The 27,390-nt window shown below is 43.9% G+C and overlaps 1 protein-coding gene across 3 annotated transcripts in view; it reads right to left on the reverse strand.

The window, feature by feature from the left end:
* LOC126272286 (very long-chain-fatty-acid--CoA ligase bubblegum) overlaps window positions 1-27,390 on the reverse strand; it is a 174,211-nt gene that overhangs the window by 72,518 nt on the left and 74,303 nt on the right. For 2 of the 3 annotated variants that reach the window (XM_049975045.1, XM_049975043.1), the window contains exon 2: window positions 4,525-4,734. In XM_049975045.1, coding sequence (XP_049831002.1) covers window positions 4,525-4,716 — 192 coding nt within the window. In that variant the 5' untranslated portion in view covers window positions 4,717-4,734. Of the gene's footprint in view, window positions 1-4,524; window positions 4,735-24,948; window positions 25,056-27,390 lie in introns of those variants that run through there. The other variant, XM_049975046.1, reaches the window with a different exon arrangement.

Raw genomic sequence — 27,390 nt, forward strand, 5'->3', positions numbered from 1 at the left:
TGTCACATGAATAACATTACACGCAGACAAATTGAGTACGCATATTCCGCCTGCTGGAAGGCGTTAATTGGGTGGCTACAGGAAGGTCACCTAGCCACCCCTTAACTTAACCATGCTACATCCTTTAATAATTATCCCAACCCTGCGAAGAAGTGATAGAAAGGCGTAAGAAAAAGAACAAGAACAAGAAAGAACCCCCGTACTCACTTGATAGTAAACTGAGGGACCTGGAGAGACTGGAACGAGGAAAAATCACTTCTCCTATCAAGGGTTGAAGCTGATACGTCCAGAGTATAGCGCTTTGACTGCTAGATCACCACTGTCAGAAGATCCGAATAATGGTCGTAAAATAAATTTCCCTGTCCTGTAATATCTCCATTTCGAAAAACATGTGTAAAATTATACACGCCTAGAGCAGCGTATCATTCTATATGCATTTTTCTAGCTGACAGGGACAGAGATTTCTATCACACTTTGTAAGGTCGCACAAGTTTGCAGGTCTAGGTCTTTAATGGCTCAACAATGTCGGTAGGCAATCTCCTCTGCTTGGAAGCTTATCTGGTTGCCTGTCTTCTTCACAAAGCATTATGTTGCCCCAGTGCTGTTTCACAACGATGACAACGGAATAAAGTTTGTTCAAGTTCCATGGAGAACCCATGAATATTACAGTTGGGAGCAAAGAAGAATGGACACTTCTGAGCAATGTAACCAGAGATTGCGATAGAGAGAGACAGCTCCTGGAGCCAAGGCGAATGTAAATTGAGCGTGTGACGTGACCAGGAAGCCGACAAATCTCGTATTGACCATTGTCGTGATAGTTGAGAAAAGGATGGGCAATACGCACCATATCAGACCATTTGATCACAATCACATCTTGAATGCCCGACACATGGGCCACTGCGCTTTGAAGTTATAGAGCCTATACTCGGCTTCTCATGTGCCAATGTTTCTAGTTTATATCGTGAAGAATATCGAGCTGCACTGCATTTCGAAGACCACTTTAAACAGTTGATTCTCCTATAAGTGGCTGGGTAAGTCAGCTCGAAGGTTGGAGGAAGACAACGGCATACCGCCTCCAATAGGACCATACCCAGGAATCAGTGCTGTGTTCAGACCAACCTTCAAAGACATGCCGCACTACTGTACATCACTAGAGCTGGTGAGCTGCTACACGATCCAGAAAAGCCTCGTAGGAAGTATACAGGCTAATACCCAACAGAATCTCTACTCACTGCACATCTTCAAGTATGGTCATCAGCAGGGGCGCATTAACATTGGACGTTCATGGCATGGAAATATGTTGCCTGGAGTGAAGTACCGCTGTACACACCTATAGAAGAATTCAAGTACACTGAAAAGGACAAAAGGAGATAAATCGCATTTGCCAATAGGGCACCATTCGAGTATATGATGGAAGTATTGTCCTGTGGAGGATGTCCACGGTGGATGAAATGAGGTGACTGAAAATTTGCTATCATTAATCAGTGAACGTTGTAGAAATATTCTGTCCGTTCCTGTATATCTTTTTGTTAGCCCACTGCTCTGCTCCCTGCAGGTGAACCATGCATTCAGCAAGAAATTGCGACACCTCACAGTTCAAATACGGTCAGAGCAATTTGAGGCCACTCTGTGGTCATGAATTGCTTGTGTTGTTCCCTAGAACTGCTGAACTCAGTCCCATTGAGCACATCTGAGAGAGAATTGAGCTACATGTGTGCACCTTGGACCCAGATCTGACCAATCTCCACTAGCTGTGGGGAGCGGCTGAGCGGCCACGGATCAGGAGAAATCACCCAAATCTTCAGTGTCTTATAGAGTCCATAATATGATGAGCTTCTGCTGTTATCTGAGCGAAAGTGGTTGCTGCATACTCCTAGGTAGATGCCTCCAATTGGACTGCTCATGAGTGCTTGGAATGCGTGCATTGTTGTCTATCGAGATTGCTTGTATTCCTGAGACAGTTATATGAGTTAATTATTTCTTGGAATATAAAGTCAAAGTCATATCGAGATTTGAGAGAGAGAAAAGTTGGTCTTTCGGAAGAGAGTAGAGAAAGGAAGTGGTAGTGGTCACTTCAAGAAACCAAGTCCTGGTTCTCCAGTATCGACGTTTTGATTCAATGTAAAAGTAGGGAACGGGAGTGCGTTCAGAAGAACTCAGAGGCATAGTGGTGGTCTGGGTGTACGAAGTGAACTGGACAAAAAATTGATGGTTTTACATCCCCCGCCCCCCACCCTGCGAATCCATAGGAGACTGTTATTTTGGAAGTTTGACTGCATGTAAACCTATCATGTCGTCGTAGATTTCGTGCTGTTGCAGCCTTGGGAAGTATTTCTTCTGGTATACATTTAGTGTGACAGTTGTTAGATACTATTTCACTCGAATAACCTTTTATGTAATTTATTTAAATATTATAGCTGTGTGAATCATTTTCAGAAGTGTTCGTTTTCAGTTGAAGTTTCTGTAGGACCAGAAATGAAATCAAAATACGAAACACTTAAAGCTGAAGAAAATCATCCGATTGGAATAGAAAGCAGAGAATTTAAAAACCTGCGCTATGTTGAGTGCGGCAAAGATTTAGTATGGGAGAGAAATGAGTATAACTAGAATACTGACGTTGATATTTTTGTTTTAGTGTCTGCTCAGTTTTGATGTTACGAGGGCATGAAATTAATCTGTAAGCCTGGAAGCGAAAAATGTGGCTTTTAGTTTAAAAATACGTGCATTTCGTGATTCTCTTTTAATTCAATGAATTTTGTCTAACATTTTCCAGAGATTTTCTTCCATTCAAGAGCTGCATTTCTAGTAGGTCTGCCAGATTCTGGATGCAAAACCGTTTACACCCACAAAATTAACAAGTGTGGATAGATGGAAGTAACAGGGTGATAAATGTGATGAATAAGGTGAATGTTCCAACAACTCGAATTCAAACCCCTCTGTTTCTCCACTGCCAAAGGCACTTCTGTAAACATATGCATTGCCCTGATGAAACATATTGTTTTTCATCGCAGGCTTCTAAGTATTTTTTCATCCAAACGAATTCCATTACATACGCCAGCTGCTGTTCTGCTGTTTTGCATCCCAGAAAACACAAACCATAGCCTTTTTTACGAGATGTGACTTACTTCGTGGTTTGTTTCGTTGTCTGTTTTGCAGTTACCCGGCTTTGTCTCACTACTGTTGTTTCTTTTCTAGCCTGTCACGTCGGACTCTCAACTAATCCACAATAACAAACTGGTGGACAAAAACTGTTGGGTTCTTCTTAGAACGGTTCGAACATGGGTGAGTAACATTTTAGTATTTGTTTGTAGGCTTACGTAAGCGCTTTCATAGTTTATTCTTCATATGAAAGTTACTGAATCCTTTCTTCTGATGTGTCTGTATCGTTAGAGACTCCATACGTCTCCAATCACCAAGCTTCCAATATTATCATAATCTGCACTTTCTCGAATTTTTGACCTGTGATTGAAGTTTTGAGAAGCTCTTCGTGTGCATCATCTTCAAGACAAATACAAGCAAGTTTGAATACGACAGATGATTATTTAATCCATGAAAACGAAGTTATGGACTGCGCATAAACCTTCAATAAATTATGTGCTCTTTCGATTGGCAATAAGCCTTCCAAAACAAAAACGTTGATGATGAGATGGTATTCGTGTTTATTTACTGGAACATAGCACAAATACTGCACTGATCCTTTAGAAAGATGTGTAAATACCGCAGATCAAGTTGACACTTGACTTACGTTATAACAAGATATCTACTGACTGTGAACATGCTAAAACCAAAGGTTAATTGATCGCAACGTCATCTGTGTGTCAGGCAGAGAATTTTACTTTTTGATCTCTTACAAGCCAGCTTGCAGTAATTAGAAAACATAATGATTATAGTATAATCATTTTGAAATAAAGTGCGTAGACTTCAACGAAAGTTTCTTGCGCAGGCACATATGAAAATATTTTTCATATGCATTTGCACTGTAAAAGGAAAGAAGATGAGCGTTCAACGGCCCGTCGAGGACATGTGTACTAGAGACGGAGTACAATCCTGGAACCATCCCAGCATTCGCATTAGGCGATGTAAGGAAATCACAGTAAACTAAGTCTGAATGGCGGAATAGGCATCTGCACTGCTGCCCTGCCGTCCAGTGTTTCTCTATTGCACCGCCTCATTTGATATGCTTTTATGATTTACTTGTTTTATGATGATGATGATGATGATGATGATGTTTGGTTTGTGGGGTGCCCAACTGCGTGGTGATCAGCACCTGTACAAATTCCCAATCTTTACTGAGTCCAATCTCGCACGTTCATGAATGATGATGAAGTTATGAAGAGAACACAAACACCCAGTCCGCGGGAGGAGAAAATCCCCGCCACGGCCGGGAATCGAACCCGGGACCCCGTAATCCAGAGGCAGCAACGTAAGCCACTACACCACGAGCTGCGGACTATGTGTGTTATGCTGAAGGAGTGAACAAAATTTCTTGTGGCCTAGTAAGCACTGTGCGGTCGCCGTACTCACCCGGCTGAGCTGCGAGCGCAGCACGGTGGTGGAGGCCGTGATGATGCTGGAGCTGGTGGAGCAGGTGCGTTGCTCCGACACCACCGTGTGGCTGCGGCTGTGGCCGTTCATCTTGCTGGCCGCCTCCTCCACCAAGCGCGAGCTCTCCGCCGCAGAAATCCCGCCACTCGTCGTGATCACGTTTACCTCCATGGTGCTGCGCCTCTAGTCCTGCAACACACACCACAGGCACGCGTCAGCATAGACTGCTGCACTCTACTGACTTCCCTTCTCTTATCTCTGCTACTACTACGTTTACCTCCATGGCGCTGCGCCTCTAGTCCTGCAACACACACCACAGGACACGCGTCAGCATAGACTGCTGCACTCTACTGACTTCCCTTCTCTTATCTCTGCTACTACTGTATTCTACAGCCCGCCCAGCTAGCAGTGCGGTCTAACGCACTGCTTTCCGGGTGGGAAGGCGTGCCGGTCCCCGGCACGAATCTGCCCGACGGATTAGTGTCGAGGTCCGGTGTGCAGGCCAATCTGTAGATGGTTTTTAGGCGGTTTTCCATCTGCCTCAGCGAATGCGGCTGTTTCCCCTTATATCGCCTCAGTTACACTATGTCGGCGATTGCTGCGCAAACACTGTCCCCACGTACGCGTACACCATAGTTACTCTAGCACGCAAACTTTGGGGTTACACTCGTCTGGTGTGAGACTATCCCGGAGGGTCCACTGAGGGCCGAAACTGCACAATAACCCTGGGTTCGGAGTAGGGCGGTGGTGGGGTGAGTGGACTGCTGTAGCCTGTTGTGGGGTTGTGTACCGCTGCAGGCCACGGCGGGGACGAAGCCTCTCCGTCGTTTCTAGGTGCCCAGTTCAACACAATACAATACAATACTGTATTCTAGAATAGTATCTCAGTAATACCCTCAGCAAAACATAGTTTGGATTCAGAATAGTTTTTCTATTGAGAATGCCATGTACATTAAAATAATAAAATAGTGCTGACTGTGAATCCAATATTATTCTAGATAAATTGAAGTTTTATTGAATGCAGGAAGTTGTACTCATCAGTTCAACCATTGCAGTTTAAGAATGTAATTCTGACTGATGAGAGATCACGTATGCGGTTCCCTAAGGCTCAGTCTTATGTCCACCGCTATTTCTCATGTATATAAAAGATCTTCCGTCTAATACACAACAAGCAGAATTAGTTCTTTTAGCAGATTACACTAATATTGTATTCATCCAAGCGTATATACAGAAACGCAAGAAATAGTAAACAATATTCTTAAAAGTATTATGGATCGGTTTTCTGTGAATGGTCTCCCCCTCAATTCAGTAACATATTCACTTCTGCTTATCTGGGGTTACTACTATGCCAATGATAAGTGTAACACATTGCGAGGAAATAATAAATAGGGTTCAAACGTCAAAATTCTTAGGTGTTCATATTGACGAGAATTTAAACTGAAAAAAGCATATTTAGGAACTCCTAAACCAAATTGGTTCAGGCACATTTGAACTTAGAATCATTGCAAATCGTGGGGAGAGACAAACCAATAAGCTGACATATTTTGTGTATATTCATTCATTAATGTCATCCAGAATAATGTTTTGTGGTAACTCGACTTTAAGAAAGAAAGTCTTAATTGCTCAGAAACGTCTTCTAAGAGTAATATATGGGGCACACCCACCGTCATATTGTAGATATCTGTCTAAAGATCTTGGCTGTCTGGCTACTGCTCCATAGTATATTTATTCCCTCATGAAGTACGATGTAAATAATCCACTACATCTACATCTACATCTACATCCGTACTCCGCAAGCCACCTGACGGTGTGTGGCGGAGGGTACCCTGAGTACCTCTATCGGTTCTCCCTTCTATTCCAGTCTCGTATTGTACGTGGAAAGAAGGATTGTCGGTATGCTTCTGTGTGGGCTCTAATCTCTCTGATTTTATCCTCATGGTCTCTTCGCGAGATATACGTAGGAGGGAGCAATATACTGCTTGACTCTTCGGTGAAGGTATGTTCTCGAAACTTCAACAAAAGCCCGTACCGAGCTACTGAGCGTCTCTCCTGCAGAGTCTTCCACTGGAGTTTATCTATCATCTCCGTAACGCTTTCGCAATTACTAAATGATCCTGTAACGAAGCGCGCTGCTCTCCGTTGGATCTTCTCTATCTCTTCTATCAACCCTACCTGGTGCGGATCCCACACTGCTGAGCAGTATTCAAGCATTGGGCGAACAAGCGTACTGTAACCTACTTCCTTTGTTGTCGGATTGCATTTCCTTAGGATTCTTCCAATGAATCTCAGTCTGGCATCTGCTTTACCGACGATCAACTTTATATGATCATTCCATTTTAAATCACTCCTAATGCGTACTCCCAGATAATTTATGGAATTAACTGCTTCCAGTTGCTGACCTGCTATTTTGTAGCTAAATGATAAGGGACCTATCTTTCTATGTATTCGCATCACATTACACTTCGCTACATTGAGATTCAATTGCCATTCCGTGCACCATGCGTCAATTCGCTGCAGATCCTCCTGCATTTCAGTACAATTTTCCATTGTTGCAACCTCTCGATACACCACAGCATCATCTGCAAAAAGCCTCAGTGAACTTCCGATGTCATCCACCAGGTCATTTATGTATATTGTGAATAGCAACGGTCCTATGACACTCCCCTGCGGCACACCTGAAATCACTCTTACTTCGGAAGACTTCTCTCCATTGAGAATGACGTGCTGCGTTCTGTTATCTAGGAACTCCTCAATCCAATCACACAATTGATCTGATACTCCGTATGCTCTTACTTTGTTCATTAAACGACTATGGGGAACTGTGTCAAACGCCTTGCGGAAGTCAAGAAACACGGCATCTACCTGTGAACCCGTGTCTAAGGCCCTCTGAGTCTCGTGGACGAATAGCGCGAGCTGGGTTTCACACGATCGTCTTTTTCGAAACCCATGCTGATTCCTACAGAGTAGATTTCTAGTCTCCAGAAAAGACATTATATTCGAACATAATACGTGTTCCAAAATTCTACAACTGATCGACGTTAGAGATATAGGTCTATAGTTCTGCACATCTGTTCGACGTCCCTTCTTGAGAACGGGAATGACCTGTGCCCTTTTCCAATCCTTTGGAACGCTTCGCTCTTCTAGAGACCTACGGTACACCGCTGCAAGAAGGGGGGCAAGTTCCTTCGCGTACTCTGTGTAAAATCGAACTGGTATCCCATCAGGACCAGCGGCCTTTCCTCTTTTGAGCGATTTTAATTGTTTCTCTATCCCTCTGTCGTCTACTTCGATATCTACCATTTTGTCGACTGTGCGACAATCTAGAGAAGGAAGCACAGTGCAGTCTTCCTCTGTGAAACAGCTTTGGAAGAAGACATTTAGTAATTCGGCCTTTAGTCTGTCATCCTCTGTTTCAGTACCATTTTGGTCACAGAGTGTCTGGACATTTTGTTTTGATCCACCTACCGCTTTGACATAGGACCAAAATTTCTTAGGATTTTCTGCCAAGTCAGTACATAGAACGTTACTTTCGAATTCATTGAAAGCCTCTCGCATAGCCCTCCTCACACTACATTTCGCTTCGCGTAATTTTTGTTTGTCTGCAAGGCTTTGGCTATGTTTATGTTTGCTGTGAAGTTCCCTTTGCTTCCGCAGCAGTTTTCTAACTCGGTTGTTGTACCACGGTGGCTCTTTTCCATCTCTTACGATCTTGCTTGGCACATACTCATCTAACGCATATTGTACCATGGTTTTGAACTTTGTCCACTGATCCTCAACACTATCTGCACTTGAGACAAAACTTTTGTGTTGAGCCGTCAGGTACTCTGTAATCTGCTTTTTGTCACTTTTGCTAAACAGAAAAATCTTCCTACCTTTTCTAATATTTCTATTTACGGCTGAAATCATCGACGCAGTAACTGCTTTATGATCGCTGATTCCCTGTTCTGCATTAACTGATTCAAATAGTTCGGGTCTGTTTGTCACCAGAAGGTCTAATATATTATCGCCACGAGTCGGTTTTCTGTTTAACTGCTCAAGGTAGTTTTCAGATAAAGCACTTAAAAATATTTCACTGGATTCTTTGTCCCTGCCACCCGTTATGAACGTTTGAGTCTCCCAGTCTATATCCGGCAAATTAAAATCTCCACCCAGAACTATAACATGGTGGGGAAATCTACTCGAAATATTTTCCAAATTATTCTTCAGGTGCTGAGCCACAACAGCTGCTGAGCCCGGGGGCCTATAGAGACATCCAATTACCATGTCTGAGCCTGCTTTAACCGTGACCTTCACCCAAATCATTTCACAATTCGAATCTCCGTCAATTTCCTTCGATACTATTGCACTTCTTATCGCTATAAACACGCCTCCCCCTTCACTGTCCAGCCTATCTCTGCGGTATACATTCCAATCAGAGTTTAGGATTTCATTACTGTTTACGTCTGGTTTCAGCCAACTTTCTGTTCCTAGTACTATATGGGCGTTGTGACCGTTTATTAATGAGAGCAGTTCTGGGACCTTTCTATAGACGCTTCTGCAGTTTACTAAAGATTAAAAGAAACAATAACGTACATAGCTACGATACCAGAATGATATTCCGCGATTAAGTTTGTCTTTAACACAAAAAGTATGCACAATGCTGCAACAAAAACTTTATAACACACCCAGGGATATAAAATGTCTATAGAGCATCTATGGAATGAGCGTTGACGTGCACAGAACAGAATTTTTGTCGGGAGCACACAATGCCCTCAAAGTGACGTGCCTCTGGTGTGGTGTAGGGTTTGATTATAAACTTCCTACACATTTTAAATGTCATTACATCTGCAGAACAGAAAATTTCTGTTGAAAAGCATCACCGATATTGAGCAATCGATTCATAGCCAATTTTCATTCCATAACTGGAATGAATCTTACTTCAGGCTTTGAAGCCGCGCGAGGTAGCCCCGCGGTCTTGGGCGTTTTGTCACGGTCCGCGCGGCTCCCCCCCCCCCCCCCCCCCCCTCCCCCGTCAGAGGTTCGAGTCCTCCCTCGGGCCTCGGGCATCGGCGCGTGTGTTGTCTTTAGCGTAAGTTAGCTTAAGTTAGATTAAGTAGTGTGTAAGCTTAGGTACCGATGACCTCTGCAGTTTGGTCACAAAAGATCTTACCACAAATTTTTTACAGGTTTTGAAGAGATAAACGCAAGGGCTTTTTGCTTGTTTGCGACAAGTGGAACAACTAAGATGTCGCTGTCTTTTATAGGAAAAGGAGGGACAGATTCTTTACCACACTTTGTCGTATTGCCGAGACTGTTTTAGTGAAAAGTGCTGCGGTGACTTTAGGAAAGGGCTTACTAGGACGCCAAAGTGAAAGGGTCCCGAAAAACTTCGAATCTGCAACGATGACTTTCAGGAAATCCTAATTATCACACTTTTCATTCTTGGGGGAACTAAAATATTATTCGCATACAATGATTGTCCACGTCATAGTTACTAGTAGAATAGCTTCCCATTGTGACTGCATTAAAAAGCATAATGGCTTGTAGATCTGTAAATCCGAAGGACTGATATGTGTATACTTTCAAAGAATTGATTGATACCACTATTTCACACTTCCCAGTCCATATAGCATCTGTCTTGTAAATATACGGTCATACAATCACATAAATGAGTTCTGTACTGTCTCTCGATACTTTTCAACGCATAAAGCGTCTCTTATCAGTATAATACGCATAATTGGACCTTTGTGATATTTATCTATGGAAAGTAACATGATCTCCTTCAACATATTTTGGTCTGTATCCTTAGTAACAATTGTTTGCTTTTTCCGTTACTACAAATAAAAGTGTATGGCTCTGAGCAGTATGGGACTTAACATCTGTGGTCATCAGTCCCCTAGAACTTAGAACTACTTAAACCTAACTAACCTAAGGACATCACACACATCCATGCCCGAGGCAGGATTCGAACCTGCGACCGTAGCGGTCACGCGGTTCCAGACTGAAGCGCCTAGAATGTATATGGTAGGCAAAGACGCATAATGTTGGAGTTTCGGCCTTAGTGCAAAACGTTAACAGTGTTACTGTACAGAAATTTGCAAACGTCTCCAAAATAATGTTAAAATACTTTTTTTAATGAATATAATTTCTTCGAGGTTCCCTTATTAGGCCGATTTATACAGATAATGCGGGCTTGAAGAAAATTCATTCAGTTTTTAACAAAATTAAAGGATTTTTTTTTTAAATTATTTTCGAGCGTTTTTGGAATTTCAACGTATCGTCTAAACTGTGGTTGCCCTAACTTCATAATAGTCCATATCTAAACGGCATTATATGAAAGTCACTTGTCAATCCTAGATCAGCGTTGGCATCATGCTTAGTCCCCTGATATTTTTCATATCCTATTTGGCTTTTTGTTCAGTATTCGTTATGGTGGCTAAAACAGTGCTGCTGAGGCGATGAGCAACTCGGAGTTTCTGATTAGTGCGTCCCCTCCAGTTATCGCCGGCGGTGCCTGAGGAACAGACAAGCGACTCGGAACTCGGCCGGCGCATGGTGCAGTCATTTGACTCCAGTGTAGCTAGTTAGCCGATCCAGTTAGCTGACGAGTAAATCCGCGTTTGCGTCTAGTGCGCTCGCCTGGTGCTATCGTAGGAGGCACGGATGAACCTGCCATTTGACGAAGGAAAGCGGGTGGGAACTGACACTGTGTGTTCTAATGTACTTCATGTATCATAGGGAGATGCAGCTAACGTTGAAGTTTATATACAACGGCGAATTCTATTTCCAAATGTGCTTTATTATTACGTTTGTGATCAGACTCCGCAACAGTGGTCGTCAAAGCGAGCTTTTGTGGTGGCGCTCGACTCAAAGATACATCGACACGAATCCCGATTGTGCAAAATTTTCACTGCCAATATTTGGTTTTGCAAAGGGAGGAGACGTACTGGCGTGAAGCTCCTGCTCAGGTCTTGGGCCAATGTCCTGGATTAAATTCCAAACACTTCCGCAGTGTTTCATGAACTGAAGGTATGTGGTGGTGACCCGTCCATTTGATGGGGATATTAAGCTCTGCGGCCCCGTTTGAGCTATTCGAGAGAAATAGGATATGAGCTGGCAACTGGTTTCACCCTCTCCTCCTTTTCATCTATACCAACACAAACCCAACACCACACTGTACAAGCACGTGAAACAATCATCCACACGACACTTGTCACTTCAAAACAGGTGCGAGGAAGGCAATGGCAAACCACCTCCGCCGGCCGGAGTGGTCGAGCGGTTCTAGGCGCTTTAGTCTGGAACCGCGCGACGGCTACGGTCGCAGGTTCGAATCCTGCCTCGGGTATAGATGTGTGTGATGTCCTTAGGTTAGTTAGGTTTAAGTAGTTCTCAATTCTAGGGGACTGATGACCTCAGATGTTAAGTCCCATAGTGCTCAGAGCCATTTGAACCATTTTGAAACCACCTCCACCGGCACCTTCCTGGAATGGTCATGCAATTCCTGCATCTGCCCCCTAACATCATTTCCTCAGTATGGGACTACTTTGATTTTTGATTGATCTGAAAACAAATATTCCTTCTATATGTCAAAATGGGGTTTTTGAAAGACTGAAAAACCAAAATGCTACATTTAGCTTGTGTAAGCAGCCGTTTGCCAAAGGTTGAGGGACGTCAGCGAGGAACCAAACTAGCGAAGTATGAAGAGGCGTCCTGAAGTCTGCCTTCACGTAAACGACGTCCATGTGCAACACTTGTTACGAGTCTACCCCCAAGTGCGTATCGGCAGTTTGTATCCTCGGAGACAATGTTAAATGGGTTCACGTATTCAGTCGGAATAGAGCTTCAGTGTTGTCGCATTCTGCATACAGCCCGGACATGAGTCCACCATCTTCGAGTTGGAGTGTACTGAAGGACTGTAAAGAGATATTGAAAAAAAACATGTAAGTAAACCAATAGTGTGCATTATTTACGAAACGTCCTTCGTAATGCTTTCGTAGGTCTGGGAAGAAATTGCGTGGTTAAAAGGTATTAAAAATTAGATTTTCTTGAGATTCTTGTAGTGGGTTGGATACGCACCTCTCGGAATTTTGTTCTTCGCTCAGCAATGAAATCCTTCGTCGAGACAGAATTAATTGTGAAGTGCCTTTCCGGGAATGTGAATGAAGTACAATGGAATCTAAATATTGGTAGAATAAGCATATTGGGACATATACCGAGATTCATTTAGTTATGAATGGTTTTTGGTTTTAGTAATGAAGAATTAACTGACACTACAGTGAATTATTGGAAGTGCATAAATATCAGCGGATATTATAGGGAACTACTATTCTGTAACACAATAAAACCTTAAGTTTCATTTGATTGTAAACTGAAATTTGATACAAACATCTTCGTGTGTAATAAGCTTACGGAGGGTAACACGCTGTTCACTTTTTTTATGATGCGATAGTGACTATTCATCTAATTGTAAATACATTATCAGTATCTTCAGTTAATAGAAAAGTGCGAAATTCTAGGAAGCGACGCTATACTGAGGCCAAACAGGTCGGCTGTTTGAAATTCTCTCGATCCCTCTTCAACCTCGGCAACCCGCAGACTCCCACTGCAACGCCTCAAAGTATTTGGACACTACCTGAATCCGTCTGTGTGGCATACCATTACATGTCTGCTGCCGGAGATCAATCGTTATTTCCCATTCAGATTCACCGACAAATTAATATTGTGCCGTTTGATACTGACAAATCATACTGGTACTTGCTTAAACGTCTCCACTTCATTTTACAGCTTGGTGTAACACAGACTTTCGCAGTCTAACAGTAAGGGCGCCTTATATTACACTAGGCTGCCAATATATAGACCGCAGTTTTTCATTTGGGTTGCGCCATACCGTAATTCAATTGTCTCTCTGAAATACGTATAATTTTCTTTCATCCACAACTATAAAGACATTCTAACCCCATGGTCCACTGGTCCGTTTTGCCCCGGTACATTTTATGGCGTATGGCTTTCTCCTAGACATTCTTCCGTTGTACCCCTTTCAAAAACCCTCCGAACAGTCGATTCACTCACTTACTTACCACATTATTGCAGCAGCTGTACTGCAATTGCATGTGCACCTAGTCGAGGATTAAGCTTCATCCGTCTTATGATTAATCGGCTGCGTCTTTCATTTAGCTACCTTGGGCGCTCTTTCGGAGAGTCACATTTAAAGCGATGTTCCTCTTAAAATCGTCTTACAATATCCCCAACTGTATTCCTCTGTGTATTCACCAGACAAGCAACATCTCTACGAGAGCGACCATTCACACGCTTATAGATGGAAAGTTGTTCGAACGTCGTGTTACCTTGTAGCCTAGTCAAGACGGCGGAACAATAACAAGTGAGCCAATGGAAAGAAACAGGTCGTATCGTAGTACGCAAAACAAGCTTTTATTCGAGGGAATTCAAGTTATCCTCTTAATTGAGCGAATATTAACGATTCATTCATTTACGACCCTATCAAATTCACAATTAAAAACATATTTATTAAAATTTAACAGCGATCCCTTGGCGTTTTGTTATTTAACTGCTATCTCTCTACACATGATACATAATCACTCAATTGACATCAAAAAATTACAAACAATGCATGGCTGGAGGGCTTTTGCTGCGCTAGCGGTTTTTCTCGGTCGTCGCGCCGACTGAATAAATGCAGACCTACTGACGTCTCGAACTTGGCCCGGTTAGCATGGCGCCCATCTGGGAGGAATACGTGCGACAGCCTTGGCAGGCGAGTTGCTTAACAGGGCAGCGTCGCGACGCCGACGGCATCTGGCGACCGCGGCGAGGGCAGCCGAACTTTCAGCTTTGGACACGCCGGGGTCAGCCGCGGCCGGGGTGAGCAGCGCCTATCGCAGGGCAGCGCATATCGCCCGGCCGGTCGCGGATCAACGCACGCGCTTTCACTCTAGCGTTCTTCCCGACGCCAGCATCCGCTTGGTCGTCTCCTGTATCACGTCGGAGAAAAAGTCCGATAGCTTAGGCTATATTTTCAGACGGACTGAAAATAGTTGTTCGATATGTCCCCTTCAGTAATCCTTCACAACGTAACTCCAAGCTGGCGGCGAATTTGCGATAAGAAGAAACATTGCATAAAGCAAGATACCTAAGCGCCATTCGTGTCCGCTTATAACAACGGTTTGTGCAGGCCATCCTGCCTAGCACCGAATCGGTGATTAAGTAAACGCAGCCGTGACAAGATGACGCAGGGCCAAGTCCAAAGTGCACAAAAGCGAATTACACTCCTGGAAATGGAAAAAAGAACACATTGTCACCGGTGTGTCAGACCCACCATACTTGCTCCGGACACTGCGAGAGGGCTGTACAAGCAATGATCACACGCACGGCACAGCGGAAACACCAGGAACCGCGGTGTTGGCCGTCGAATGGCGCTAGCTGCGCAGCATTTGTGCACCGCCGCCGTCAGTGTTAGCCAGTTTGCCGTGGCATACGGAGCTCCATCGCAGTCTTTAACACTGGTAGCATGCTGCGACAGCGTGGACGTGAACCGTATGTGCAGGTGACGGACATTGAGCGAGGGCGTATAGTGAGCATGCGGGAGGCCGGGTGGACGTACCGCCGAATTGCTCAACACGTGGGGCGTGAGGTCTCCACAGTACATCGATGTTGTCGCCAGTGGTCGGCGGAAGGTGCACGTGCCCGACCTGGGACCGGACCGCAGCGACCCACGGATGCACGCTGAGACCGTAGGATCCTACGCAGTGCCGTAGGGGACCGCACCGCCACTTCCCAGCAAATTAGGGACACTGTTGCTCCTGGGGTATCGGCGAGGACCATTCGCAACCGTCTCCATGAAGCTGGGCTACGGTCCCGCACACCGTCAGGCCGTCTTCCGCTCACGCCCCAACATCGTGCAGCCCGCCTCCAGTGGTGTCGCGACAGGCATGAATGGAGGGACGAATGGAGACGTGTCGTCTTCAGCGATGAGAGTCGCTTCTGCCTTGGTGCCAATGATGGTCGTATGCGTGTTTGGCGCCGTGCAGGTGAGCGCCACAATCAGGACTGCATACGACGGAGGCACACAGGGCCAACACCCAGCATCATGGTGTGGGGAGCGATCTCCTACACTGGCCGTACACCTCTGGTGATCGTCGAGGGGACACTGAATAGTGCACGGTACATCCAAACCGTCATCGAACCCATCGTTCTACCATTCCTAGACCGGCAAGGGAACTTGCTGTTCCAACAGGACAATGCACGTCCGCATGTATCCCGTGCCACCCAACGTGCTCTAGAAGGTGTAAGTCAACTACCCTGGCCAGCAAGATCTCCGGATCTGTCCCCCATTGAGCATGTTTGGGACTGGATGAAGCGTCGTCTCACGCGGTCTGCAAGTCCAGCACGAACGCTGGTTCAACTGAGGCGCCAGGTGGAAATGGCATGGTAAGCCGTTCCACAGGACTACATCCAGCAGCTGTACGATCGTCTCCATGGGAGAATAGCAGCCTGCATTGCTGCGAAAGGTGGATATACACTGTACTAGTGCCGACATTGTGCATGCTCTGTTGCCTGTGTCTATGTGCCTGTGGTTCTGTCAGTGTGATCATGTGATGTATCTGACCCCAGGAATGTGTCAATAAAGTTTCCCCTTCCTGGGACAATGAATTCACAGTGTTCTTATTTCAATTTCCAGGAGTGTATAAGCACTTAAGCATACAAAAAACGACTCAAATCAATAATTTTTGTGAATAACTTGCAGTTCGTTCTGACAGCTGAACTGTTGTAATGTTCAAATGTTCAAATGTGTGTGAATTCCTAAGGGACCAAACTGCTCAAGTCATCTGTCCCTAGACTTACACACTAATTAAATTAACTTTAACTAACTTATGCCAACAACAACACACACACCCATGCTCGAGGGAGGACTCGAACCTCTGACGGAAGGGGCCGCGCAGTTCGTGACCTGACGCCTCAAACCGCGCGGCCACTCCGCGCGTCGAACTGTTGTAGAAAATGTTGGATATTTGTGGTAAGTTCCGATCGATGGGATCAAGCTGCGGAAGTCATCGATCCCTAGGCTTACACATTACTTAATCTAACTTAAACTAATTTACGCTAAGGACAACATACACCCTTGCACGAGGGAGGACTCGAACCTACAACGCGGGCAGCCGCGCAAACCGTGCCAAGACGCTTCACACCGCACGGCTACCCCGCGCGGCTTGTAGAAATATAATCGTTACCCAAATGACTATCAGACGAAATAAAAACAAGGCAGAACATGATATTACATTACACATGATTTCCATCAGTTTGCCGTCCACGGTAGCCGAGCGGTTCTGGGCGCTTCAGTCCGGAACCGCGCGACTGCTACGGTCGCAGGTTCGAATCCTGTCTCGGTCTTGGGTGTATGTGATGTCCTTAGGTTAGTTAGGTTTAAGTAGTTCTAAGTTCTAGGGCACTGATGACCTCAGATGTCGAGTCCCATAGTGCTCAGAGCAATTTACATCAGTCAGGACTTCCGTTTGTTGACTTTAAATATTTTATAACAATTCCTGCACCACTGTTCATGTGATAATTTTCGAATAATGTAGATTTTCCTAATAGTGCAACTGTTCCGTATTTATTCCCTGTAGGCGTCACAAAAATGCGAAGTCTCTCTTGGATGATGAAAACAACCATTTTCCTTCCACAAGACACATCTCAAGAAATAAAAATAGATGCATTCAGGCACTTCACAGTAATTACTAGCTCTACTTGGACAGAGCTGGAATAGCGTAAGAAATGGTCGTGGTGACTGTTTTCCATATTGTGCTGCATACTTGATCAAATTCGTAAAATGTGGTGATGCAAACTGACAATGAATAATGAACTGAAGATTAACGATACTGTTCCGATAATGAACATGAAATGACAAACGCCTAACGGAAATTATATTGCCCGATAATTTCCTGAAAAATGCTTTAGACTGTCGAAAAAATTTTTATCGAGAGAATTATATAAATAATCTTTTCGTCGTCCTCGTAAAGACAGAGGTGCCGTCCAGGCCATGTCAAGAGAGGAACAAAAGCAATAAATTATTTCCTGCAAATGGAAAGAAGAGGTTGAAAATTACTCTCTCCCATTCTTACCGATTTTGCTACGTCGATCACAAGATTTTCGCAACTAAACAGTCCTTTTTTTAAATTTTGGTCCCAATTTGCCTTGATGTTCCACAAGGCATATGTAAACCTGCGGAAACAGAAATCCACTGATACTCGTCACTGACATGGTTCGGTTCAAATAGCTCTGAGCAGTGTGGGACTTAACTTCTGAGGTCATCAGTCCCCGATAACTGAGAACTACTTAAACCTAACTAACCTAAGGACATCACACACATCCATGTCCGAGGCAGGATTCGAAACTGCGACCGTAGCGGTCGCGCGGTTCCAGACTGTAGCGCCTAGAACCGCTCGGCCACCCCGGCCGGCTCTATACGAATGTCTCACAACATTCATCGATTGCACAAACGACTGTCTTTTTTTTTCCTCGAAATGATAAAGTGCGGTTTGCATGAAACTTGACAGACTGGCTTTATATGCAGTATTATAGGGTTAACGGGGAGCTTCGTCTTCGAGTCAGTTACGAATTTCTCTGTAGTATTACCTACTACTGTCATCTCCTCTAGACGTTTTCTTGAAGTAAGCTTCGTAATTTTGTGACTTTCTTTTCCGGATAATTTCCTGAATCGGTTCATCCAGGTGAAAGAAACCTGGAAATCAATAATGTTTAACCCACTTGCAATTCAGGGCACCCAGTCTGGCAGATCGACTTCGGTAACGGTGCATTGACTCTCACGAGCAGTACTAAAGCTTTCGAATAATTTTCTTTCACACATCAGCGAGTTTCATTTTGGCGCCTTTTTGTTACTTCGTGTAAATCTTTTTTTCCGTTTACACAGTTCGTACTCAGGTTTTACGAAACGAAATAGGCTTTGCACACTGCTTATGTATAAGCGGTTTACTCGCTCCTTCACGTAACTAAAAACAATTATTGCCTTTTCTTTCTCAATGAAAGCTATTACTGCACATGGTTTTGCTTTCAACTTGGAAAGTAGTCTATTTTTGTTCTGGACTTTACTTACCCCAATAATAGTGGTTCAAGCCACAATTCACGTAACTGTCTGAGTTATTTCCCGCGTCCTCTACTGTTTCCACAATTTATTACGAAATGTTGACATCATTCAGAATGAACGTCTAAGAAATTTAGTAATAAATAACACGTATGTAGGTCTGCAGGAGAAGCAGGTGATTCCAGTTCTTAATATTTCATCTTTACAATGTTAAAAACATTATTTGGATTCCACATTACTGTGAAACTCTGGAAACTGTACGAAGACAGATGCTATTAGGAAATATATAGAAGAAACTACAAAGCAAATTAATTCAGTTTTATCTCCATTGTTAACACTTAGCGATCCCGCAAAGGCAGCTGCTGATTATTATGGATATTAAATGAGTTGCAAATTCGAGCGAATAGTGGCTCAACAGTTTTGTCAGAAAAACTATCAACAAAAACAGAGATTCGCTTTACAAATTACGATCGCGTTGTGCCGTGTTACCCGTTTACCGATGCGCCAGCATCCAAGGATATGTGCGAGCCGTGTTGCGCGTGTAGTGTGCTATATGTAAGGCAGGGGCATACATTTCAACAGCTGCCTAGTGAACTAGGAATATGGTACATTTCAACATTTTTAAAAAATATTTGCAGTGTGTCTTAGCAGATAAAATTTCGACATTGTGTTTCTTTCGGTGTATTCTTCTTGCACAAAAAAATTCAGGGCAAGTTTCGATGTCGTATCCGATTGTTCCCTTGTAGGTACTCAAACTTCGGAGGCTAGGTGCAGCATATGCGCCATTGTAGACACGATATTTGAACAGTCTGCTACAGACAGGGGCGTACTGAAGACTGTAACACGTCGAGAGTTACCGTTTTTGACCGTGGGATGATAATCAGTGCAAAATTATATAGCATAGTTGAGATTACTCAGGACTTGGATTTCCTAGATCACTAGTGTCTAGGACAGATCTTCTATATCGCAGAGTGAATGTTACCACACTCATAAAGAGCCACACAGTTCGATGGTAGGTGTATAGGGACAGGACTTCACGTCGCCTGGGCAGAGCCATATGTGGCGATCGGCGGTCATTGTCTATTAGATCTCCGCCGATTTGAATGTGGAGCGTCATAACCCCATTTCGATTTAGACTGTAGGGAGGCACATACAACGTATAGGCTCCAGTAGTCGACGACCGAACAGTGTTTTCCCATGACTTTTGGACCCTCAATATACTTGATAGATTTCCTGATAGATACACCAGGTTTACTTACAACACACAGAATTTTAAAAACCATTTTAGCTGTCATGTTTACAAGTTGGGCCTGTATATACTTTTCTATCCCGATCAACTATATGTTTTCAGAACGTTGGTAGTTTCAACTGTCCCATTTAGATTGTTCACTGAAGCGAGATTCTTCTTCTTACACTTCAACCATCAGGTTGGTTAAATACAATTCGCCGTGCTTTTCTGACTTCGGCCTTCCTCTTGAGAGCAGTATAGGTGGGACAGCTGGTATCCTCCATGATCTGGTTGACGTATTTCTGTCTCGGTCTGCTTGTATTCTTCCCTTCTGTTGACCCCTCAATGATACTTTTAATAACACCATCACGTCTCAATATATGTATGCCGCTTCTCTGTTGCATAGGCCTACGCTTCAAGAGGTACAGCTTTTCTTGCTCCAGCCTGTGCATCACATCATTTGATGATCTGTCTGTCCACGAAACCTTTAGCTTTCTGCGGTCGCACCACATCTAGCAAGCTATTATTATGTTTCATTTCCACACAGCAATACACTCCAAACAAACGTATTTCTGAGGTGTTTACTGAGATGTCTGTTTATTAATTGAATGTGAAAATGTTCATCTTCTTGTTAAAAGCACCGGCCGCTGTGGCCGAGCGGTTCTAGGCGCTTTAGTCCGGAACTGCGCTGCTGCTATGGTCGCAGGTTCGAATCCTGCCTCGGGCATGGATGTGTGTGATACCCTTACGTTAGTTTGGTTTAAGTAGTTCTAAGTTCTAGGGGACTGATGACCTCAGAAGTTAAGTCCCATAGTGCTCAGAGCCATTTGAACCATTTTCTTGTTAAAAGCAAATTTTGCCTGATGGATTCGACCTGAAGTACCCTTCTTTGATGTTCCATCTGATGTAATTTTATTCCCTAGGCAGGCGAAGAATTCGACGGTCTTCAGTCGGTCATTCTTAAGTGAGCATTGGGCAACAGTATTTTGTCTGCTCACTATTAGGATTTTTGTTTTAGCTAAGAATTGAGGGTGTTTTCCATCTGAGCCAACGTCGCTTCTAATTGTTCCGCTTCTTCACTTAACATTGCGCTGTCAACAGCAAATTTCAACATGTCTGTTTTATTTCCATGAATTTTAATTCCTCGTACATCACCTAGTTTCTCCCTAATTTCGTCTATTGCCCTCTGAATGTATCCATTCAAAAGGAAGGCACAGAGTAAGTAGCCTTGTCGTACACCCGCCTTAATGGTAGCTGCTTCTTGATGTTCTCCACATCTTACCACGGCCATCTCTTCTCTATACTGTCGCTGCACTACTCGGTCTACGCTGTCATGCTTTTTCTAATTCGACGAAGGCATATATTGTTTCAAGTGTGTCGACAGCTCTTCTAAGGCGAACTTGATTGTACGTGATCACAGCGTCTATCCTGCCTCACCCTCCTTAGTCAGATAGAAGTCAAGATCTTGGAGTCATGTGTTACAAAACTACATTGTTCACATCTGTTTGCAGATGCTTTATTTGGTACTGGCACTGTAACACATATTTTAAAGTTGCTGGGAGCTCCTCGGTTTCGTTACATACTTTTGTAATATTTCTAATCAGAGAGAGTAAGACTTTTTATGGCTGCCAGTCAACTCGTAAGGAGAAGGAAGAGGACGGGATTGCCAAGACCGGATGTTTAAAACTCGTATCGCCACCGATTAATGGTGTCAAAATTGTTTCATTAAGACACCTAAATTATACACGTTTTGTAAAAAAAATACGGAGTTGGAAGGTTATTCTAATCCAGTGTCTTGGAGATGTGAAACAGACAGAAAACATCCGAATGAGTAAGGACACATTCATATTAAAGCATAACGAACTGGCGAATGTTTTCTCACTAGCTATTGATTGTATGCGAGAGCCTTTGCCACTAAAAAAGAACACGGGTACAACAGTTTATTAACTGGCCATCGATGCAGAATATGGGGTTGTCGCCAACAGTTCAAATTTTCTAATGCAGCAAATTTATTCTCTTTACGTATAGTTTTCCAACTAACAAAAAATGTGATTCTTTTCATTTAAGTAAAGGGGATGTGTAACTTCCTATTCAGTCGAATATTCCGTTTCTATATTTACCAGATTGTGTATAATTATTCCAAAAAATGGTTCAAATGGCTCTGAGCACTATGGGACTCAACATCTTAGGTCATAAGTCCCCTAGAACTTAGAACTACTTAAACCTAACTAACCTAAGGACATCACACACACCCATGCCCGATGCAGGATTCAAACCTGCGACCGTAGCAGCACCGCGGTTCCGGACTGCAGCGCCAGAACCGCACGGCCACCGCGGCCGGCTATAATTATTCAGTCATTACCAATGCACCGTTGTATACGCACCTGTTGTTTGGTGTGAAATACTTTATATACTCGTGACGACATCTATGGTTACGCTTAAAGACGGATGTATACATAAATTTCCTTCCCTTCACACTGAACTACCGAATAGACTCCATTATTTGCATTTCTTCTTGTTTACCTGTAGTTCGTGCATCACTCAGGACTAGCAGGTAACTATTATAACCTGAATTCATTACTTTCACCTGGACAGAGTGTATAGTACCTCTCACTATTAAGCAGAATAAAGTTATATCTCATGAAAGCTATTTAAACAGAACTAGTGCTATCAGTTGGATCCTTAAATAAGTTACTAAGTGTCTTCAGGCTTAACCCGTGCTGTCTGCCTCCGTGGCTGAGTAGTCAGCACGGCTGAATGCCATTTGGAGGAATCCGGTTCGATTCGCAATGCTGCCAGGGATTTCTCCTTGGCGGGAGGGCTGGCACAGGATACACATAGCCTCGTGATTTCCATTGAGGGGCAAGCTGACTGAGTAGTGGCGGTTTCAGACCACGAAAAACTGACAACGGCCGGAAGAGCGGTGTGCTGACCCACACCTGTCCACGCCGCATCCTGTGAAGCCATTGGCAAAGGATGACATGGTGGTCGATCGGTACCTCTGGACCCGCTAGTACTTGCGGATGGAATTTACGTTATTTTTACGCAAGTGCTACCACACGACGAGATTCACGACCGTTTTAACGGTAATGAACCTGCGGTGAAATACATGAGCAAGTCAATTTGTTGTCCGAGCGTCCAACATACCTAGATCCACACTGGCAAAGAATGCATCGAGAGTTCCTCCTGAACGCAGCACCTGCGACCTTGTACAGTGCACTGACCAACCATTTCTACGTAATGATCATGGCGACAGGCATCGGAATATTATCATCCATACTATCAGATAAAGTATAATGCATCAAATACTGTCCTCCTTAAATGATGGCCATACTATTTATATATTTATGGGTAAAACTAAGAAGCGTTATGAAATGGAATAAATACGTATAACCAGCAGCAGAGAAGGTGAACAGGCGTCATAGATATTTTGGAAGGGCACTGAAATAAAATGATCGTGTGGCATTTATGGCCGGGATATCCCCTTGGGGTTCGGCCGCCATATTGGAAGTCTTTTTAGTTGACGCCGCTTCGGCGACTTGCATGCCAATGATGATGAAAGACACACAACACCCAGTCCCCTGCCGGGAATCGAACCCAGGCCCCCTTGCATAGCAGGCGGTAACGCTACCGCTTCACTACAGAGGCGGACGGAAGGGCACTGAGAATGTGCATTACATCTTTTATTTAAGATCGTGTCAGGACGGTGTAGCCTGAGCGAAAATGTAAATGAGAGGCTCAGTAAGCTTAAATAGGAATAAAAATAATGTAAAAAGACAGCACACACAGTAAACAACTAGAGCCGCCACACAAAGATGACCACTGACATCCTGCCAACAGTGAGACATTAACCAGTAAGCCGGTATCACTTACCCAAGCTTTAACGAAGGAGAGAGTAGGATTCGAAGCCGAATCTAGATAAAAGCCCTTGTCTCTGTGAGGTCATTTGCTAGTTTAATCTCAGCAGCTTCCTTAATCACAGTGTCCTAGTAACTGAAAATGCTCACCAGAATCTTTGTGTTTTTATATTCTATAGAATAAGCGGTACCGATGCAGTGTGCTGAGAATAATGAGACCAGCCTACCGAATATCTGAAGTGCCACACAAGCTTTCTTTCGATGCATTTGTGCGTCGAAAATGACGCAGTGTTCACATGTCGAAATATCGGCAGTTCTCGAGTACGTTACCGGCTGCTTTCCCATAATTTATTTAAACATTCGATACTCCGAGAGAGGCTGAAGTTTTACAGTCTATTCCTGCCCAACCCTTCAACTACAGCACGCTATCTGTTAAGGGCGAAAAGCAGCTTCTCAAACTTTAAACACCTGTTTGGTATCTACATACGAATCTCACTGTTTTCAGATTAGTTAACGGATAGATGTTTAAAGTGTACAGCGAGTTGTGTGTGATGTTTACTGTGTGCGAGACTGCACAAATGGACCGTAAGAAAACTTAAAGTCAACGAAATGAATCAGACTCTCACACATCGACAACACCACATAGAAATGGCATGACAAACACAAAAAAACGCACTTGAAAACGCGTTGTGTGAAAAGTAAAATAAAGAAAATCGTGCCTGGTTCAAAAAATGGCTGTGAGCACTATGGGACTTAACATCTGAGGTCATCAGTTCCCTAGAACTTAGAGCTACTTAAACCTAAGGACATCACACAGATCCATGCCCGAGGCAGGATTCGAACCTGCGACCGTAGCAGTCGCGCGGCTCCTGACTGAAACTCCTAGAACCGCTCGGCCACCGCGGCCGGCCGTAACTGGTAGCAGAATAATTATTTATAAACAAACCTATTTGCTTATACCGTTTTCCCTTGCGAACTGTTCATACTAAGTTCTCGTGTCGTTTGATAACATCGTGGCACGTCATCTTTAAGCTGTTCAACGGACAAATAAGGTGGTGTAAGTTATCAAACACGTGTTCCACGGTGTTTATAACTACTGAGACGCCCTCCACTCACAAAACGGGTTAAAATTGCTATTTAGTCAAGTGGCAAGTGATAGATGAACGTAAATGCATTTTTAGTAAATACACGCCACAACCGCCATGTTAAGGCTCCTGGCAGATGCTTACCTTAAGGCAGTGGAGAGCGTGAGTTCTAGCGCGGTAGGTCTAAGGGCAGCAGTCAGACAGCGTCTGTGGGTACCCTTGTAAACCCATCTTCTTATACCCTGACTACTGGCGGGCCACGATGGCGTGCGTTCTGCGGTAGCTATTCGGAATTGTGTAACTCGGAGGTACAATAGAATGCGAACGCAGTGATGCCTTTGACAGTAGTAATTACATGTGCGTAGCCAGGCCGCGTGAGAATGAGTTAATAACTATGTTGAAGTTGAGTATAGGTTCCACACGCGACGTTGGCGGAGGGAACTCATCCTGTAAACGTCGTTGCTTCCGTCGTGGTGTTCGGCGCTACACGGATAGTATTTTCTGATACCTGACCACTAGGCGATATTTCTGTGTTTTCAAGAAAAATACCATTGTCTGAGGGGCAGTAACATCTCAGGATCTCTTCCACTAATTATTTCTGACCTTAAGCACAATTGTATACAAAGAGCTGTCAGTAACGCAAAATTACGTAACGCAAGGCATTGGAAGAAAGCACGGCAAAAAATGTGTTTAATGAGGACTGCTGTTACGTTTCTGTTAAGCCTATAAAGACAATCAGGCTGTATTATTGGGAGCTTTTTCCCTAGATTGACGAATAATGATGACTAAAGAAGAAGCTGACACGTAATGGAATCAATAAGATATTTTGTAGGAAGTTCCATAAATTGTAAAAGGGGATAACGAGCAAGTAGTGAGAAGGTTAACAGATGCGCGCAGGTTTGTGTGAGACATGGAAATGAGACTTAAAACTTTAGTAAACCCTAAATTTAAAGTTGTTACGAGAAATAATAGATATCTAAAATAACAAAAAACCTTAAAGAATTTAAACAACTAAGTTTCCATTCAGGATCTAGCAGTGCAGAGATAACGCGTTGGGTATAGCTAGCTTGTAGAGAGACATACGCGGATAAGGAGAAAAGTTCCCGATCTGGCAGAAAGATGGAGTTGACGTCACTGTATCCTTTTTTGTTATGATCAGTTTGTACCGCTGAAAAAAACTAACCAAAATCGAATATGGAAACGAACTACTCACTAATGGTTCAAATGGCTCTGAGCACTATGGGACTCAACTGCTGTGGTCATTAGTCCCCTAGAACTTAGAACTACTTAAACCTAACTAACCTAAGGACATCACACACATCCAAGCCCGAGGCAGGATTCTAACCTGCGACCGTAGCAGTCGCACGGTTCCGGACTGCGCGCCTAGAACCGCGAGACCACCGCGGCCGGCGCTCACTAATGTTTGGACCGTTTTCAAACGAATCAAGACTTTTTTGTGTATCAGTTATTTACTGTGGATGAGGTGCTAGAATGGACTCAACAATAAAATTAGGGGTTAGAGGGTGTAAACGAAAAGCCCACATCCAAGAAAGGTGATGTCAACTTCATCTGACGAAACGATGAACGCCAGAGTCCCCTGGGAACTAGCAAATACTACACAAGACTTCTGAACTAACTGGATAAACAAGGTCTCCATCGCAGGAAAAAGAAAAACAAAATTCATCAAGCCAATGAATGTTCATCTTAAGTGCTCTGCGAGTGGTAAAACTGAGGTATTTTCAGGTAAGAATTATTGAAATATCCTCGCTCTTCACCTGATTTGGCATTATCTGACTTTCATCTACTTCTGCAAAGAAACTTGCTTCTTTAATTACTTAGGCAGGTGAATAATTTGTCATTCTTTCAGATTTGCCCCTCGACACCCACTCGGTGGAATGTGGGACGCAATGACCGTAAGCGAGCTACATCGAATGTTCTCGGTTTTGAGAAACACAGGAGCAGTAATTTTCTCTTGCTCTTTTATAACTATCCACTTTTCCAAAGCAACTGCCATTTTGGTGCAGTTAGAGAGGTGTAGGCTACGTGTTGGCAACAAGTTGCGCCCTCTCTTTCCGCTGTAGCATCGACAGCAACAACATAAACACGACACTACACTACACATGCACTCATGACAGTCAACTACACGAAACATGACTCCACACGTAATCCACACAAGGAGCATAAAATAGAAACGTTCTCACCATGTCGTGAGTCACACGTCTAGCAATAAAAACAAGTTCCTAACGCGAATGGAACAAAAACAAGCCTTAATATCTGTTGCAATGAAAAGTCTCTTTAATCTACACATGACATTGATTTGTGGCACACAAGACTGCAGGTTAGGACGAGATCAGACAGGGGGAGCTCAGCGCGGACTGCAGCGCCGGCTGGTGACGTCGGCAGGTGACTGGTGACGTCACGGAGCACGCCACTCGCGCCGTTTCCTGCACGGGGTCTGCCACCGGCTTCCTCTGGGCGTGACTCGCCGTGCCGATGTCACGTCAGCGCGTTGGGCACGGAGGTCGGTGTAGGATGACAGTAAACCATACATTTTTTTTTTTTGGTCATCAGTCTACTGACTGGTTT

This window comes from Schistocerca gregaria, chromosome 5, assembly GCF_023897955.1.
Source record: "Schistocerca gregaria isolate iqSchGreg1 chromosome 5, iqSchGreg1.2, whole genome shotgun sequence".
In the NCBI taxonomy this organism is placed as follows: Eukaryota; Metazoa; Arthropoda; class Insecta; order Orthoptera; family Acrididae; genus Schistocerca; species Schistocerca gregaria.